Source organism: Astatotilapia calliptera, chromosome 4, assembly GCF_964374335.1.
Source record: "Astatotilapia calliptera chromosome 4, fAstCal68.1, whole genome shotgun sequence".
Taxonomy (NCBI): Eukaryota; Metazoa; Chordata; class Actinopteri; order Cichliformes; family Cichlidae; genus Astatotilapia; species Astatotilapia calliptera.
Window position 1 is genome coordinate 13,264,163 of NC_137425.1, and position 18,421 is coordinate 13,282,583.

At 41.7% G+C, this 18,421-nt stretch overlaps 1 protein-coding gene across 1 annotated transcript; it reads left to right on the forward strand.

Annotated features, from left to right (window-relative positions):
• The first annotated feature begins 10,466 nt into the window (after positions 1–10,466).
• notum1a (notum, palmitoleoyl-protein carboxylesterase a) lies at positions 10,467–17,500 on the forward strand. The gene is made up of 11 exons (XM_080300883.1): positions 10,467–11,060; positions 13,431–13,483; positions 13,607–13,702; positions 14,025–14,085; positions 14,163–14,221; positions 14,313–14,415; positions 14,526–14,717; positions 15,145–15,242; positions 15,343–15,490; positions 15,588–15,635; positions 15,725–17,500. The coding sequence occupies exons 1-11, from the start codon at positions 10,702–10,704 to the stop codon at positions 16,026–16,028; spliced, it is 1,521 nt and encodes a 506-aa protein (XP_080157009.1). The 5' UTR covers positions 10,467–10,701; the 3' UTR covers positions 16,029–17,500.
• The last annotated feature ends 921 nt before the right edge of the window (positions 17,501–18,421 follow it).

The window sequence follows — 18,421 nt, forward strand, 5'->3', positions numbered from 1 at the left end:
TGAACTCAACATAAAAGTGCCCTCTGTCTGAATGACAAAATGCCATCACTTTAACACACTAATGAATTTTTTTTTATGTGCGTCATGTGTGGAAAAAGGCTTGGGAACAGGAATTATCATGATGAAAATTGTCTCTGACAGTTCTGACAACAAATGGTTATTTGCAGTCATTTTAGAAAAATTAACAGTCAAAGGAAAAGATAAACAACCATATAAAGCAACTCTTATGTCTACTTGTCTGCAAAGCTGGAAAATAAATTGGCTTACGGTTGTTGCCTTTTCACACGTAACTGTGTAAGTATGTCCAAAACAGCATTCCAGTTATCAAAGGCGCAAACCACAGACCATCTTAAGTGTACGTTTTAAGCAAATCAACACTTGAAAGGCATAGCAGTGGCATGAAAAGCAGCCAGAAAACAGGTAGCAGGGGCAGGAGGGAGTCTTTCCTATACAGAGGGAAGGGAGAGGGTGGAGGAGCATTGGAGTGACCTTAAGAAAAGTCAGCAATTCAGGCTGGTCAGCCAAAGAGGTCAGGGAAATAGTGTTGGAACTAGTCCACAAAACCCACATCGTCCTTGTCTTATCACTGCATTCTTGGTGGCTTCAGTCTTCCTACCAGTTTTCCTAACAATTTTCATGACCAGTGTAAACCACTGTCATTTAGACTGTCATAGGTCCTCCCCCTCTCCTGCAGATTGGAGGTGAAAGAAGAACCCAACAACAACATCATTTGGCTTTTTTGTTCAACCAATAAACTACTATTGATCTAAATCACCTTCTTTGGTCTTCATCAGAAGATCTTAAGAACAAACGTTGGATAATATCCTTTTAGAGGACTATGAGGAGAAAGTGGTTTGGGCTAGCTGCCTTTTAACTGTGCTTTTGGAGAAGCTCAAGCTACACCCTTTTTCCACTGGGATGTATGTCCAAAAAGGATCGATCACAATGATAGCATGAAGGTGTTTGTAGAAATATTGTTGCCTAAAAAAATATAATCTCTGAAGTATTCTACACAGCAGAACTGAGTCATGCTTTATGGGAGCTGATAATATGGCAGCAAGTCAGATCAGATCGTCCGCTGCGTAAACCTGTCCAAATAACTTTGGTTGGACATGACTTTTCGCGGCCCCTGTGTAAAAGATCTTACACACTGCATTACCGGACCACAGAGGAGACATTTGATCTTAAACCCAAGTGGAGCAGTGTTTTGTTTGAGCAATTCGCACACATACACATTCACTGACACGCATGCACATACTGCTGAATCATGCCAAAAAGGCTATTTGATCAGCGTCGAGCCGTGAGCGGTGACGTCCACTGTGACAGTATTCACACGCTCCCCTCTCTTCAGCACAAAAGGGCAGAACAACAATATTATGGTGTCCACCGAGCGCCCACCCCCCAGTAAAAACAGTTCTATGAGAGGAGGCTTGACCTACCTCTTCTCTCGTACATAAACACAAAGCCGAGTGTATTCTGACAGCTGCTGCCCGGGTGCCCTGTGGAGAACAGAAGGAGAGCTTTGAAGATCTTGACCTTCTGAAACAATAAAACGGCATCATCAAACACTCTCCTGAGACAGGCTGCTGACCCACGGATCCAAATGTCTGCTTGAGGTAATTCATATTAAACTGTAGGGATCACTTTGTGTTTGATTCTTGCAGGGACACAGACATTGTTTATTTGAAGTGGTCCAATGCCCCTGACTGACAACATGTGGAGTTTACCACTGCTATTTGAATTATAATGCTTTCAATACTTTTATACTATGCTGATACGCTCTCAGACATGAATGGGTTACAGTGTATCCATCTGGACAAGAAGTTAGCTGGTCCTAAGTTGGAATTTCTCATTTTTGAATAATTAAAAACAAATCAGAAACAATACAAAATGTAATTTCATTTAAATAAAGGTCAGCTAAATAGCATCAGAAAACTTTAAAAAAGTCATATTAATCTACCTTATCAGCTGGTTATCCTCATCCTGTTTACAGGGAGCACCAGTGACTCTTAGGACCACTTCCAAAGGGGTGAGCACCCCACTATGGGTTAAATACTTGGACTCTCTGACATTTGTTTTAGAATTTAAGCCTCTTGGATGAGAGGCAAAGGTCTTCTCAAACAAAAAGGAATCCAGTTGTCTTCCTAGAGTGCTCAATTCCATCTCCATCATAATGTGTTTGTATGTAATCCCTTTAGCAACAGAAAAGACATTTTGAAAGACTTTAACTCAAGCCAGATACTTCTGCACACCGACAGGTGTATCTGCAGAGTATCTGGAGGATCAACAACCAATTTTCTAGCCAGTTCCATCCATCTGATCAGTTCCACCAGCACTGACTGTGACGCCAATGCTACATAACTAGATAGCTAACAGCAACTATAAACAGATATATCAAGAATCTGTAAAAAAGGCTTTATACTGGTGGTTTTAATCTCTCTGTAGGTTGAGTTCATGTGACTAATCGTGAAAAACCATCAATTACAAAACCATGTGAGCAGGAGTTGGCTGCATACGGTCCTTGTTGAGAACAAAAGAGCGACTGTGTTTGCTGAAATGTGGTCTCAAAACCAACTATCATCTGATGACACTTTACCTTTGACTGGCTTTTTTAAATTCATCTACATTTTTATTAAATGACTGGGACACAAAAATTGGAAGTCTTGAGCTGGACAACTAAATAAAGCCTTAAAAAGTATATCATTGCAACCACGGGATAAGTGAGTAAGCTAGCCAGTGAGTTCCCAGACTGCACAAGTTATTATATTATTTGGTGTTTATGCAAGTTAACCTGCAGTTTTAATGTAGAATATTTTAGTACAATGTGTGGGCAAAGTCTTGGCCAGTTATAGCCTAAATGTTTGCAAAATATGGCAGCCAGCAGTGACGATCACTGGCAATACTGTAACTCTGCTGAGCTGCACAGTTGTAAACCAACTTGCTACACTTTAAAGTGCAAAATCAATCAAGTTGATCCATGGAAGTGTTATAATGGATGTATACAATATGAAAAGTAATGACTATAAACTTAAATGTCAAATAATCCCTTTTGCACTGGAAACTAATTGGACAAATGCAATTAATAATGTGTTAATTAGTAAGGTGCTGATGAGGGGTATTTGGTTACGTGTGAAACAGACCAATCAAACTGTTCCCCTTTGGTTCCAGTTTTATTTGAGCTTGTTTAATACATTGCATTCATATGAACTGTCAATCTTCTCATTTGACTATTAGCAATAAAATGATAAGAGCTATTTCCCATAATCTAACATGTCTTTTACAGTTCATTAAATGAAGCAGAATCTTTTACAGATTAATATTTTGGTAACAGATTACTAAAAAATATGTTTTTATGATGATACTTGTGGTATCTGTACTGGTAGACAAATCAGATACCATAAAGGGAAATGTGACTTATCTTCAAGGTCAAGAGAAGACTTTTATTTCTCCATGATGGCATCAGAGGAAGTAAAGCTATTTACCACCTCAAGAGACAAGTCAGGTGGTGTTTTTGTAGCACAGCATGAGTCACAAGCTGAAATCATTGAAACACATCAGAAAAAAGATCTGTTTGTGATGAAAAACATCAAGAAATGCATTACTGATCCCAGCTCAAATGTTCCACACACTAATGTTGTAGTTTAATTCTTAAGTCTTACCAAAAAACAAGCCTTTGATCTCCTAACCCTACATTAGCATAACTGGCAAAAGGTGTTGCAGGGCAAAGATGCCAGCTGAGTCCCCTTGCTCATCGTGCGAAGGTCGGAAGGCCTTCTGTCTTTGACCACATGCTAATCTTTACAGGGCACTCAAGGAAGTGGTGTTGACAGGCTAGATTTGAGGTCAAGAGGGGGCCAAGGGTCAAGCACTTCCTGCTGACATGAAAGCACATCCAAGCACACCTTGCTCTCGGTATCTGTCGTCTGCCCCCTCACCATCTGTACCGACATAATCTGGGGCTCATCGTCCAAAACAAAAGCCATGTGTTAATTACCTTTGAAGGTGTAATGACTTCGGGGCCACAGCCGATCTTCATCTGGTTTCAAAGTGAGAGCCGGAGAACAGGTTACGCTTCAGACGCGTTGCAGTTGTCCTTTGCCTACCTGCCCTGCCGTGCTTTCATTTGCTATGGTTTCCCATATCAAATCCAGAGGTGCATAACTGCTTCACTCTCACTTTGGTGCGCTCTTAAATAAGTAAATTAAGGAGAAATTTCTGAAACACAAGAAACAGGACTACACCTGTCCTCCAGATGTGACGGCATTCGCTTTGATGGAAGTGCTCCTTGTTTTCCCGATGTTCGCACGCCGCACTTGAGGATTATTACTGTTTTTTATGTACTTCCATTATTTTCCAGGTCTGAAGACCTACAGTGAAGAAAAAGGCAACACTTTTAGAGGAATCACTGAAAGTCTTCACATTTACCGGCTTCCCAAATGTTTTTTTCAGAGAGAGTCCATCTCCTAATTCCAGGAATTTGAATTATGAAAAGATCAAAAATGGACAGAGGCAGTGAATGGTGCTGGTAGCAATCTTCTCGTTAGTCATCACGAAAACAACATGAGTTTTTGTGATGACTGCGTGAGTAGAGCTTGAGTAACACTTTCTTCTTCCCACAAATGACCAACTTGAGAGGGAAGTGGGTGTTGTCTATTCCTGAACAGATACATCACCACGTTCTGAATAAAGGAAGGTGATGTTTTTCTACTATCCAACCCCAGGTGACCTTGAGACCAGAGATGAAATCATTTTCGGGATGACACGCATGTTGCTTTTACAGGAAGTGGTTCTTGACCTCATTCAAATCGTACAATGATACTTACACCTACCAGAGTTTGTAAGAGGATACATGCTCCTGCATCTGAATACATCAAAGGGTAATGGGGACTTGGCAGCCTCATTAGTTATGTGCTGTCTGTGCCACTTCAGCCGCTTGAAGATATGCAGCCATTTTCTCCATTTTCTCTCTGCTGAGAATAAACAAACTCTCTCTCTTTCTAATCCTTTGAAATGCTTTCCCCCCCCTTTCCTTTTGAAAATCCTAAACTCTAGTTTCCAGTCTCAGGATGGTCAGAGGAGCTCACACACCTTGATCTTCATGACATCTACAGGAGAGTTCCTGTGATGTGGGGAGTAGAGCCAGTCTGCTCCACAGACCTACAGGTGAACACAGACAGTGGTCCTGTGAAGCTGACGCTGGGCAGAGAGGCAATGCTGCTGGTTTGCCGGTGGAGAAAGAGGGTATAAATATCCACCTCGTGCAGCAGTTTCCTCAGTTTCCTCCAAAAGCAAACACTTCAGATTCTACCTTGTAATTTATCACTGCTCTCTCTCACTCTCTCTGCCACTGAGGGAAAATCTCGGTCAGGAAAACGTTGACTTGAATGATCGCATTGTTTTTGTTTTTCACGTTTCATTTTGTCTCTTTGCGCTGTCTGCGTGTATAAACTGCACTGGTTTTGCGAGAATCACAAAGTAGTAGTACTACTTTACATCTTTTTTTTTCTGCCAGGTTGGGAAAAATCTTAAGGGAAGTGCCTCACAGTACAAACAGCGTACTGTTAGCTTGGATTATAAATACTCGATGTATGCCACACGCAGTAATGTGTGCCTCAGATGTGTGTTTCTTTCATTCTAAAAGTAAGGGTGTAAAGGCGGGGATGATGATTTCAGATTCCCGGGAGAACATTCCCAGGCCTGGAAGAGTCCATGGAAAGTAATCAAGTAACAGAGTGATGTCATTCTGATGAAAGGCAGCTTGTCAGACAGTTGGCGACTAGGGGTGCTCTTTGGCATCGGCCGCAACCCGCTTTACACCGAAATATGACATCAAAGCAGGTACCAGTCCAGGCCAAGAGGCTGGCACTGATCATTGTCTTCTTTGATTACAGTAGCCTCATCTTCGTGGCGAGAGGATAAAAGAAAACGGCTGCTTGGTGTTAAAAGAGTGTCGGAAATAATGAGCCACGTATCATGTGCAAATGGTGTCCCAGTGGTTCAGTGGATTGTGTAGTCAGAAGATGGGCTGATTGTCTCAGACACGAAAATCTGGTCCAAAATTACCCTTAAGACTTTTTTTTAATCAATGCCCTCCAAACTGGCATTACCGGTTTTTCACAAATCAGATTTATGTTGCATGTCAACAGCTCTTTCTCTTTGATATGTTTAATTCTTCATAAAACCAAGATTAAACAAATAATTATGGGGATTCTCAAGTCTTCCTGCCCGGCTGCTTTAAAGTCTGCATCTTAAAAAAAAACCAGCTACAAATGCAGCTCTCACATAACTGAATAACGACCATGTTTTACAACAGGGTGTGGACTTCAAAAGAATTTCCCCATAGAGAATACCAGGTTAAGGGACGGAAAGTGAATAATGTGTTGTGGCTTTACTGTCATGACCTGTAATAAGGGCTTTTCCATGTCCTTTGGCACAACTGTGGCATAAATAAACATTTCCGAGACTAAAGGGACTGATTCTCCTTCTGTCTCGCTCGAGAGGAGAATAGGCGCAGGGGCAGGAGGGCTGCCGCCTCTCTGATGATAATAATAGCAGGTCTCGAATGGTAATTGGTCTGTGTTCCCTCCTCCGTCACTACCAGGTAGAGGGCATTGAAAAGGGTGATTCAGGCACGAGGCATGAGTGGAAAACTCCAGGAGGAAGGCCGCACGCTCGCGCACCGGTGCCTCCGACACAACCTGGTCCACCTCAGTCATCCTCCAGCACACATTCCTACACACATGCAGACGCCGAGACGTGAAACACGCATGTGCACCCGCCCTGACAAACGCAAACATCCATCTTGCTTAGTACGAATGACGTGACAGAAATGTATAGAGGCAACAGCAGCTACTTTGTGACTGTCACTCAGATGAAAGATGAATAACAAGCAGCTGACCTGTCAGTTGAACTATTTGATTACCCCTCAGTGCCAGAGAGACCCCAAACGCAAGCTGTCCTATCTTGAAAGAGTTCATTTTTATCAAACAGGGCATCATCTGTAACCAATAGACCGCCTCCTCTTACAAAATGAGAGCCTGCTCGACAGATGTCTCCTGCCTCTCTTACTCTCTTACTCCCCATTTACATTCACATCTTAGATGGCACCTCTTGACTTAAGTCGAGATCAAGGTTGTTTACCGATTGTCTGGGTAATATCAGGAACATGTGGTGAGGGTACATGAAAGGAACTCCACGGTGTGTTAACACCCAAAAAACCTCTGTACATGTTTGTTTTGGGTTTTAAACAATAGCTTCAACATGAAATTAAGGGGGCCTGCTTCCGGAGGTTTGCCTCAAGGTGACACAGAACAGAAGCCGAGGCTGAAAGCGTTTTCGCAGGGGCGCAACGTCAAAGCCCTCTAGCGTTACAGTCATATCAACTTATAAGTGAAGTTGTCGTGAAATCTATATATTTGCATTAAAAAACATCCAATATTAGTCTTCTTTTTAAGTGCATGTCTCCTCAATGACAAGCACCTAAAGGAAATTTCCATATCTGGTGTTATATTACTGGCAGGATGAAAAATTAAGAGTCATTACTACAATATATACAGATCTGCTGAAGGGTCTGTCAGCTTTTCAGCTAATTCGTAACACATGAACAAATTTCTAGTTCTCCTTCTGTCATCTTTTATTAGCAGATTTCTGCACATAAACACTTTGTGGCTTAATAGCACTAAGACATAAGATTTGCTGTTGTGACCTTGGTGGAATTTAGTACTTTGGTTCAGTCCCACAATGCCCGACCTGCCATCATGTGTTTTATACTGGTGCTGTGTAGGTTGTGTGTGGGAATTTAAAGAAACTCTTCTACGAAATATAAAAGTTTTATAGATGGCGATCTCTCCTTTGTTCTCCTGATGAGGACCTCCACCTGTTTCTGATGATGTGAGCCAGAGCATGTCCCTTTCAAAAGGCTGATCCCTCCTGATCTCTTTGATGTAACCTGACCTAACAGTTCCAACTAGCGGGATTTGATGATCGCGGATGGATCCTCGACAACAGCATGTGCGAATCAAAACTACCCGGCAAGGCGAGATGGACGACGGGAATGTGTGAGCAGAACTGGCAGGCTGTGTAGACAGACGGGGCTATGATGTGTATAAACACTAGGCAGGCAATGGTCACATGATCAATGCTGCCAGCCCAGACTTAAGCAGTAAAACCTGTGGATCTGTGAGGGCACATGCAACTGATCGGAGATGAAAGACAAGCTTTGACTTTCACAGGAGGCCTGGGGTTGGGGTGGGGGCTACGGGGGCACTTCTGAGGGACTGCCATCAGAACAGCTGGGTCATTTTCAAATGACCTAATTCTAGGATTAATCCATTCAAAATTTGTGTCTATGCTACGCAAAGAGAATGGGAGGCAAGGAAAAGGGGAGAGAGAGAATTACAAGTGAAAGCCAGAAGAGCTTAATACTTGGAGTTCAAACAAGGTACTTAGCAGAGAACAAGCCACCATGCACCAACAGTAGCAGGACTGCCTGGTGTTTCAAAGTTTGTCTTGAGTTGTTTTGTTCAAATTAAATGAGAAAGCCTTTACATTCGCTCTTTGAATTTACAGATTTCTACCCTCAAAGCGAGAGCATCTGCAGCTCTCACTTCTTCAGTCAGACGATGCTTCACCACCAGGGCATCTCCTCACGTTAGAGAGTGTGTCAGGGGCCGACGTCCATCTGCGAGTGATTTAAGGGTTACATTTTTGAGAATGACGTGTGATAAAACAGGGCAGTATGGGTCAAAGTGACTGGCCTCAGTCTGTGACAGAGCCACTTCTCCTGGACCCTACCACATGTTTTAATCTATACAAGCCTCTGTTTGAAGTTCCCAATTAATACCATCCATCCTGGTGGTGACTTCATATCCATCTTACCTGGCTCAAAACAGTTTGACATTCTTTCGGCACGCTGATTAACCATGGGGCTACAGTGAGCGGGAGGCTCTCTCTGAGACGATGTCAAGCTGTTTTAGACTGATGGTGTTCTGTGTTTTACGTCTACCTGATCCATCTAACTTGTCCACTTTATTTTAACTTTATTTCAGCAGTTTAATTTAATTGTTCAGAGAGTACTTTCTTACAAGTTACACAAATGAAACTATCTATTGCAAAGTCTATAATGTGAAAAAAGAACTATTTGGCTACGTGGAGGCTAAAGTGTGACCACAATTTGACCAGCCAGTTTCCAAGCAGTTGCAGCCCTCTCTCAGCAATGCGTCGTAATAAGTCTTGGAGTTCTGTTTTCTATTTCAGAGCTCTTGCCTTCGTGGATTGTTATGAAAATTGTGATGAGTTGGTATGAGGAGATTGTATTAAAAACACAGGCTTATCCTAATCCTGCTCCCACAAAGCTGATACAGCGCTAATCAATAAGCTATCTAAGGCTAGAGTTCACATCAGAACTCTTGTGGGCATGACAAAAAGTGGTGTAGCGTCACAAAAATACTATCTGTGAAAATAAATATAAAAGTGTGTGTAAGTGTTGTTAAAAATATTCGGTTGACTTTAGAAATCCCTGTAATGTCCTGTCCAATGAGCTCAAGTCAAAACGACAAACGTCACCAAAACACCATCATGAAGTCTCACTTTGATGAACGATCCCTTTTGCCCTGTGGGCTACACTTTAACTTAAATGTGTCCTTAAAATGAGAGGTTGTTCAAGGGAAGCCTACCTCAACTGTAACGAGGCATTCCTGTGTTAAAAAGCTGGCTTCCCATCAGGATGCTCTGCTCGACTTAAAATATACAGTAGAGCAGGAAAGTTTGGAAGAGACTGAAGTGGGAGGGAGGAGGTGAAAAGAGGGGGAGAAAGAGTGATGGTTGCTTTGATCTTTTGGAGGCCCCATCTGGATAAAAAAGGAGGGGTTGGGGGGGGGGGCGGGCGGGGGGTGTCTAAGTCCCTTTTTCTAAACCTAAAGCAAAACGTGAGCAACTCAACTCGTCAGAACTGGAACTGATTTTTTATTTTTTCTTGTTTTTTTAAGAGGTCTGCACTTTTCTTTCCCAGGTGGGGCGTGGAGTAGCGATAACAGACGGTGCTCTGTGAAAAATGATCAACTTTTACTTTTAAGTTACATTTAAAAGTGTTGAAAAATAATTTTAAAAAATTATAATAGGTAAACTCTTAAAAATAACCTGGCTAAATATTGATGCAACTCTGCCAGTTTATGTTTTGTTTTTTTCAAGCAAGTGTGTAACAAGATGCATATTCTCACTTCATAAATTTGTGGTGGAATGGGAAATGGGCATTTCAAGGCCAATAAAAGCCACCACATCAAATAAAACATTGCGGATCAAAAGAACCAACGCATGGACATTTTTTTCCCTCTATAAATTAAAAGGGGGGGGGGGGGGGGGAGTTAGTCTGCCAGACTTGATCATGCCCTGAGTCCTGCCCCGCTCCTGTGATTGGCTGGACGGTCACACAAGGGGGGAAAGTTTGAATAAAAAACAAGCGCATGGCACCAGTGTTGTCGTTCAAGCTTGTGTGCTTGGTCCAGAAGGGCTTGAGTTGTACCAGACAGATGAGGAAAGAGTTGTAGGCGCACTCGTGAAAGAAAACCAAAATTAAGCCTGAAAGTATTTCCAGTTATTTCAGCGGGTGGCTACAAGTGGTCTCAGAGGACTTTTGATTTTACCTGACATTTAATTTGTCTCTTTTGGAAGCTGACAAGTTTTTTTTGTTTGTTTTTGTTTTAAATGAGAATTTGGAGAAAGGACGTCACAAAGATGACACTGATCAGAGTGGTTTCTTCAGTGCTGCTGCTGGTACTGATGCAGTCCGGAGCTCTTTGCGCACGGAGGTTTCGGGGTGGCCGCAACCCACAACCGCGACGCTCACCGCCTCCTCCCACTTACCGGGCAGACCGGGGTGATACCACCGAGAGCTTCCCTCTGGATTTCACCGCGGTGGAGGAGAACATGGATAACTTCATGACACAAGTGAAGAACCTTGCGCAGTCCCTTTACCCCTGTTCGGCGCAAAAGCTTGACTACGACATGAGGCTGAACTTTTTGGAGAACACATCAGTCACCTGCAACGACGGCAGTCCTGCGGGGTACGTAACAACTGACCATAAACATGTATGAGGTTACTGTCAAGTCAAAAAGAGGCCAGCTGGGCTAGTAGGAGCTGTTATTTTGCCTTAAGAGTGCTTCAGCAGGACTCATCCGTCCTGCTGGCCATTAAAATAACCCACATGTATCTGGCCTGAGGAGAAAGTGCATCTCCGTTGATTTTCTCAGTATTTGGAGTGCTGAATCGCGTATTTTATTTTCATTTTCGATCAAGAACCATATAAATGTTTTTTTTTAACATATTAAAAGAATATATACAAATAAAAGGAGAATAAATGATTAAAACAATGTCCTGATGCCTCAGTCAGAGTAAAAGATAGACAGCTGCTTTGCGTCAGTGAAGCGTGAAATTTGCGGAGAGCCGCATGGCCTATGCTTCATTTCCTTTGCTTCAAATTAGAATGCAGGTTTTGCGCTGCAGAGTTTCGATTTTACTTTTTAGACCCCCGCCCATCTCTGTCCGTCTTTCTCTGATGAGTACTCGGATGGTTGACCTGTTCGGCTTTCAGGGTGGATGCTGTAAAATATCCATAAAAATATAGTAGATTTTTAACTACATTTTTTATAGAAGGTTAGATTAGATTTTTTTCAGTTGTTTTTATTGTTAATAATATTGTGAAGCAAAAACATTCATTGTGAACCCCCCCCCCCCCCCCCCCCCCAACTCTACTAAAGAGGAATAAATCGTGCTGCTAAAACAGCAAACGCCAAATATAGTCCCTCCTTCTCTAAAATAGAAAAGGCATACGGACTCTTTTTTCAGTGTAGTTACAAGAAGACAAATTGTAGGTTAAAGGTCAGCGACACAGATCGGTGTATAGCTGTAGACGGTTTAATGTGTCATGTCTGTCCGCGCATTATGCTGCATCACAAGTTACACACAACTACACGCGTACTCATTATTCACTGCTGTAAAGCATGTTGTGTCGTCGTGAATACTTTGGTTGTCGTTCTGATTTTTTGATATATGTGACTGAGCAGAGTGAGCTGTGCATTACACGGCGGTTCCTGGCTGTGTAAAGCGTGGGGACGAGCGCACGCAGGGAACAGTTACAGGCACAAGGCCTTTCATTCACTGTGGCTGTTATCAGCTGGGATGCTAATCCATCAATTGTTATAGCTACACGGATATTCATAAGTATGTAATGTAAAAGGGAAAAAAGTTACTAGAGCAAGTTACTAGGAAGTGAGTGGGTTTTTCATCTGTTGGAAACTTGTTTAAATAGGTGGATTGACACAACACCTCCCCCTTTGTTTGTTCAGCTTGTCAATTCTGGCTTCAGTATGTTTGATGGAAATAAGAGTGAGCTGCCTACATCGCTGAATAATAATAGTTAAAACATTAAGCGCAGCCAAAGTGTGATTCAGTGTCTGAGTTAGCAGCTCAGAGCTTCAGCCAAGTCTGTTTGCCTTAAAGTCACTGAAATGTGTTTGCCAATCTTCTGAGTTGAGTCACTGGTAAAATAAAGCAGATATTCAGTGAAATGGGGGGGGGGAAACGCTTCAACATCACAGAAGCACATTCAGAAGCCTCTTGTTTCTGCAGCAAAAGCTACTTTACACACCCAAAATATTTAATTTTCCTTGTGTTTCTGTGTTTTTGTTGAATAAAAGATGAGGATGATTTGGTTAGGACTGCACCCTAAACCATGGGTGCATTGCCCTCTTCTGGACTGACCACAGACAGCACATATCTCCAATATTCCAAGATAGGTTTCCTACAATCTTAGAGCAGCTATAGCTCAGAGTCATGTGTCTAAGTGCATTCTAAGGGCGTTAAATTGGGCTTATGCAGGTTTGTTGGCACCTACTGCACCTGAGCAAAAGAGTTTTACTTCCTATCATGCCATTACTTTGAATGGCAGCCTTGGTTTTATCCACATTTTATGACATTGTGTTCAGAGTGAAGAGATGATGGTATGTTGCTTATTATGGAAAAATACCATCTACTGGAATCTACAGTGGAACCAGGATATGGTAGAGGATGATGTTTATCTCCTTTTCGATCACTGTATCAGTGTTTGAAGTGCAGCGTGTACACACAGCATCATTGCTTTCATCCGTGGCACCTTTTTGAGATTAGCATCAAGTTTGTGGCATCCTTGTTTGTATTACTGATGATGCGATGTGTGTATTTTACGCTTGGGTGCAAGCACTGATGTAGAAACAATGGCCACATTATCTTTCAGTGTCTATTTCTTTCTCCATAAGAAAGTCTCAAACCTGTGGGCCAAGACGTTCATGCAGGCAGCGTAAAGCAAAACTTGAGGAATTTAGAATCATATACACATATTGTTTAAACTCAACCATGCCTATTATCGTGTGCTCACTTCATTCTTTGGTTCTTGTAGGTACTACCTAAAAGAATCTCGAGGCAGCAGGCGGTGGTTGATATTTTTAGAAGGTTGGTATTTTGGACTAAACTGATTCACCTCAACACATTTCTCATTTCATGTCCAGTTATACCAAAAAAATCACATGTGACATGATTGTTCCTATTTTTTGTTATTGGTATATCTGCCTGCAGGTGGCTGGTACTGCTTCAACAAGGAAAACTGTGACAGCCGATATGAGACAATGAGAAGGTTAATGAGCTCCTCCAAGTGGCCCCAGACTAAAACAGGTGAGCCTTTCCATCAGCCCCCCTGTTGCTCCACCCGGGGCTCCTGACCACAAGGTGAAAAGCATACCTGCTTTTAATGCCTCAGCAATTAAAAGGATGGGATGCATCTGTGCTCATTTACAGTGTTATTGAAACTGACACCCGGTCATAATGTTGCTGCGGTGTAGGGCTACCTGGCGCCCACCACTAAAGGAAGAGAGACGCCTCTATCTCTTGTTGCACTGTAATAACTGTAATCCACGTGGTAATGATGATGAGTAAGAAGAGGATGTGTCTCAGGGAGCCAGAATGGCTAATGATACACGTCGGTCTGTCTCTGCAGGCACAGGGATCCTGTCTCCACTCCCTGAGGAAAACCCTCACTGGTGGAACGCCAACATGGTGTAAGTTGCCTTTTGTGCTCGTTGATGCCCAATTTTTAATCACAAGTGGCATTTTAAATGTTACGTTTGTTGTGTAGGTTTGTGCCCTACTGCTCCAGTGATGTTTGGAGCGGTGCTACAGCCAAAACAGATCAAAGTAAGAGACACCACTAAAGTCTCAAAATCTTGACATGTATTTGCCCTGAAAGAAGAGTTGTTTAGTTCGTTTGTCTCTCTGTTGTACACAGGTGGTTATGCCTTCATGGGCTCACTCATTATTCAGGAGGTTGTGAAGGACCTGCTGAAAAAAGGTCTGGAAAATGCCAAAGTCCTCCTCTTAGCAGGAAGCAGGTGTGTTCACATGTAAAAATATTGCCCAGGGTTTTATATTGAAAGCTTCTGCACGTCATTCTTACTGATGTATGTGTACTGATGAAAATATATATTGTTTTTGTATGAAGTGCGGGAGGTACTGGCGTTCTTCTGAATGTTGACCGTGTGGCAGAGATGCTGGAGGGACTGGGCCACACTGCGATACAAGTGCGAGGCCTTTCTGATTCTGGCTGGTTCCTGGACAATAAGCAGTACCACTGCACTGACTGTGTGGACACTGCCAGCTGTGCCCCCACTGAGACCATCAAGAGAGGCATCAAGTATGGGATTTCTCTCAGTTTAGTTTTATTTATTTCATACCAATATTTATCTCAAGATACAGATTCCTATGAAATTATAGATAGAAGTCCCAACAATAAGACAATAATAGCAAGCACTGCTAGATGTGGCTGGCTGCTATGGCTGGCTGGGGAGAACAAACAAAACATGCGACAAAGCACAATCTCTTGGAAAGAGATGATGACATCCATTAGTCACATATAAAGGCACTGGGAGTGAAAAAGCACATCATGCACGAGCCCAAGCAGTCTGAGCCTCAAGCAGCCGAACTAAGGAATATTTCAGTGTCACCTCATGCATTTATCTACCAGCATTATTAAAAAGAAAAGCATTAAGTCTAGTCGTTAAACTGAGATCACCAGGTTGCTACTATGCCCATCATATCCTATCTGTGTCTGTTTCTATTAGGTACTGGGGAGGGATGGTACCAGAACGGTGCAAACAAGCCCATGAAGGAGAAGAGTGGAACTGCTTTTTTGGATACAGAGTCTTCCCGTCTATAAAAAGTGGGTTTATGATCTATGTGGATACAAGTAAATGTGCATTGTGATGTGATCTACGAATACTCACATTGTCTGGCTGATATTTTTCATTTTCCCTGAGCAGGCCCTGTCTTTGTGGTCCAGTGGCTGTTTGATGAGGCTCAGTTGACAGTAGACAACATTCAGCTGACAGGTCAGCCTGTGCAGGAGGGCCAGTGGCGCTACATCCAAAACCTGGGCACTGAGCTGAGGAACACACTCAAAGATGTCCCGTAAGGCCATGCATCTGGATTTCAGGTGGAAAATTTACAAAGAATTATTGCAAAGACTTTTACTGATTACTGTTTTTTTCTGTTGTTTTTTCTTTAGGGCTATGTTTGCTCCAGCATGTTTATCGCATGAAGTTATCACCAGAAAGTGGGTATTATTCATTTTCAAAAGGCCTCTTCCCCGCTGTACGATTTTCTACCTGTGTGCTGACAGCGCCCTCTTGTGTTGTGTTCTAGCTATTGGATTGATGTGCAGGTTAAAGGCACCTCCTTGCCCAGAGCGCTGCACTGCTGGGACCGCAGCCTCAACGACAACAGGAACAACAAGGCTCCGCCTAAAGGCTGTCCTGTGCATCTGATTGACAGCTGCCCGTGGCCACACTGCAACCCCACCTGCCCCACCATCCGAGATCAGTTCACAGGGCAGGAGATGAATGTCATTCAGTTCCTCATGCACATGGGCTTTGATGTGCAGAAGATGGCCCAGCAGCAGGGAATGGACCCCAGCAAGCTACTGGGCATGCTCAGCAGTGGCAGCTAAAAGGACACAAACACACAGGCATTATCTCAACGTTAAACTAAGCAGAGTTGGCTGGCTGGTCTCTCTGGCCAGTCTCCCAAGCCTGATACCTCCAACTACCCCTCCATCTTCACAACCCATTCTACCTATAATGAATTTCCTCTGACCTCCTGTTTACTTTACTCCAAACCTCAGTCAGTGCAGGGACTTTGACCTTGTCCCACAATCCCTTTTCTCCCATCTGGTGACAAGTACTGTGGCAACATACCACAATGACAAGGCACAAATCTTTGCGACTCACCATTTAAATTATATTTTGTTTTGTAAAAGAAAATATCATGAATGTAATCCAGTTTTAAGGATGCTCACTGATGTTTTGTTTTTATGTTTGTCCTTCCATATAGTTTAAATTTAGTCATTGCCACAGTGGCATAGGGATGCTGTTTTTGTTAAGTAGCCAATATAAGACTGTTATCAGTGCAATTGGGCCCTAGCATTTTTCTGTAATTGGAACTCTCATTGCAAAAATAACTGACATCAAGGCAGATATAGGAAAATATCATAAGTGCGCTAAGTGCTGAATCAGAAAGGAGACATTTTATATTTACCTCTAAAAAAAAAAAAAAGCATAAACAATAGCCAGAGAAAGACAACTGACACTGATGCTCTAATAAACTCATAGCAAAAGACTGTCAGTTAGAATTACCCTGTTTGAACTAAACAGGCACAAACCATGTGTTATTACCGCTAATGAAAGTAATGCAATAAGACACAATGTTCCTATAGCTGTAACTCCCTTGATAGCATCTAAACCAAATTGGTATATTTTAAGATGTCAGAATGTCCCCTTTAGTTGTTTTACAATGCTAACTGTGGTGCTAAAGTGGATCTGGTTTAATGTCTATACATAGTTATACAAAAACCACAGTGCCATCACATCTAAGCTATACCTCTTACGCACAGGCCGCATCATCATGACAAGACAGTTCAAAAACTCATGTTAGGTCACCTCAGTAGATCAGCAATCCTCAAATCAATGCAATGAACATTTAAAGGGAGACGAATATTGTGTATTGTATTTTTTGAGTATATGTATAGGCTCTATCAAGTGTTCACTATTGTAACTCCCTTCTTATTATTATCTCATAGAGATCACTTTTTAATATAATGACAATGTTGTATGTAATGATGTCTTTATAAATGATGTTTTTAAAGGGCCTCTATTTCGCATCACACCAGAAAAGGAAAAGTATTACTAATTGTAATTTTATTCTGTAACATATTTTTTAACAGGAAAAAAAAACTCAAGCTACATTGGTAATTTACATATTTATTTTGTTATGTAAATCATATTTATAAGTGCTATTTTCACAGAGAAGTGATTCTTTGTAAATTGTAAATACATTGCTGTTTTTCTCTTTGTGTTGACTGCATGTCTTTGTATCAGACCAGAAGAAAAGACACATAACATAATATACTACAAGATAAATATTTTTTGCAGTCTTGTGATTATTACTTCTATAAGGTCTACTAAAATGGTATTATTAATGTGTAGAAGATGTGGCATTACTATACTAAACTATACTTAAAGTCAGTGACTGATCACCTTCAAGAAATGTGGTTATCACCTAAAATAAGAGAAATATTTCAGAGTGAGTGAAGTGATCTGGTGGATAAACAAGAAAATTTCATTATAAGTTCTGCAGACCAAAAGGTACTACAAGCTAATTGAATAAAAGGTGTGCAAATGATGCAAAACTAAGCTGCCTTGCATAATAAACTCTGCACCATGTGGCTCTTATCTTGCTGTGTATTTGAGCCTAGTGCAGTGTGTTTATGCTACCTGCACTGCACACATCACAATTTAGCTTTTGTTCACACATACACTCACAGTGTGATGGTATCTACCACGCAAGGGCCTAAACATCAGGAGTAGTCTGGAGCCTTACTTACAGTTCAGCAGTTCATGGGCAGGACAACCTGGGCATCAAACCACTAATTCACTTTTGCTCCTGAGCCACAGCTATCTTTACACATGCTTATCAGCATCTAAATGTTCTCTCCAAATTATTTAAGCATAAAAACCTTGCTCAGAATAACTCCACCTTGTCCTCCCATGGCACGTCCATCACAGACAAAAAACTTATTTTGAGAAAAATAAATTCACACCCTACTGGAAGTAATTAAAGCTAGCAAACTTAGAAAGGCGTACCGCTTTGATCTTTCAGAATGAAGACCAACAGAAAACTTTGTATAACTCACATCCTAAATGGAAGAAAAATTTGACAATTAAATAATACGTTAAATAATATATTCACAAACACAGTAACACATGTAGGTTTTAAAGTAGATAGGTAAAAATGATCATTATTGTACAGGAATTAATATACACTATTGCAAAATACCAGTATAAT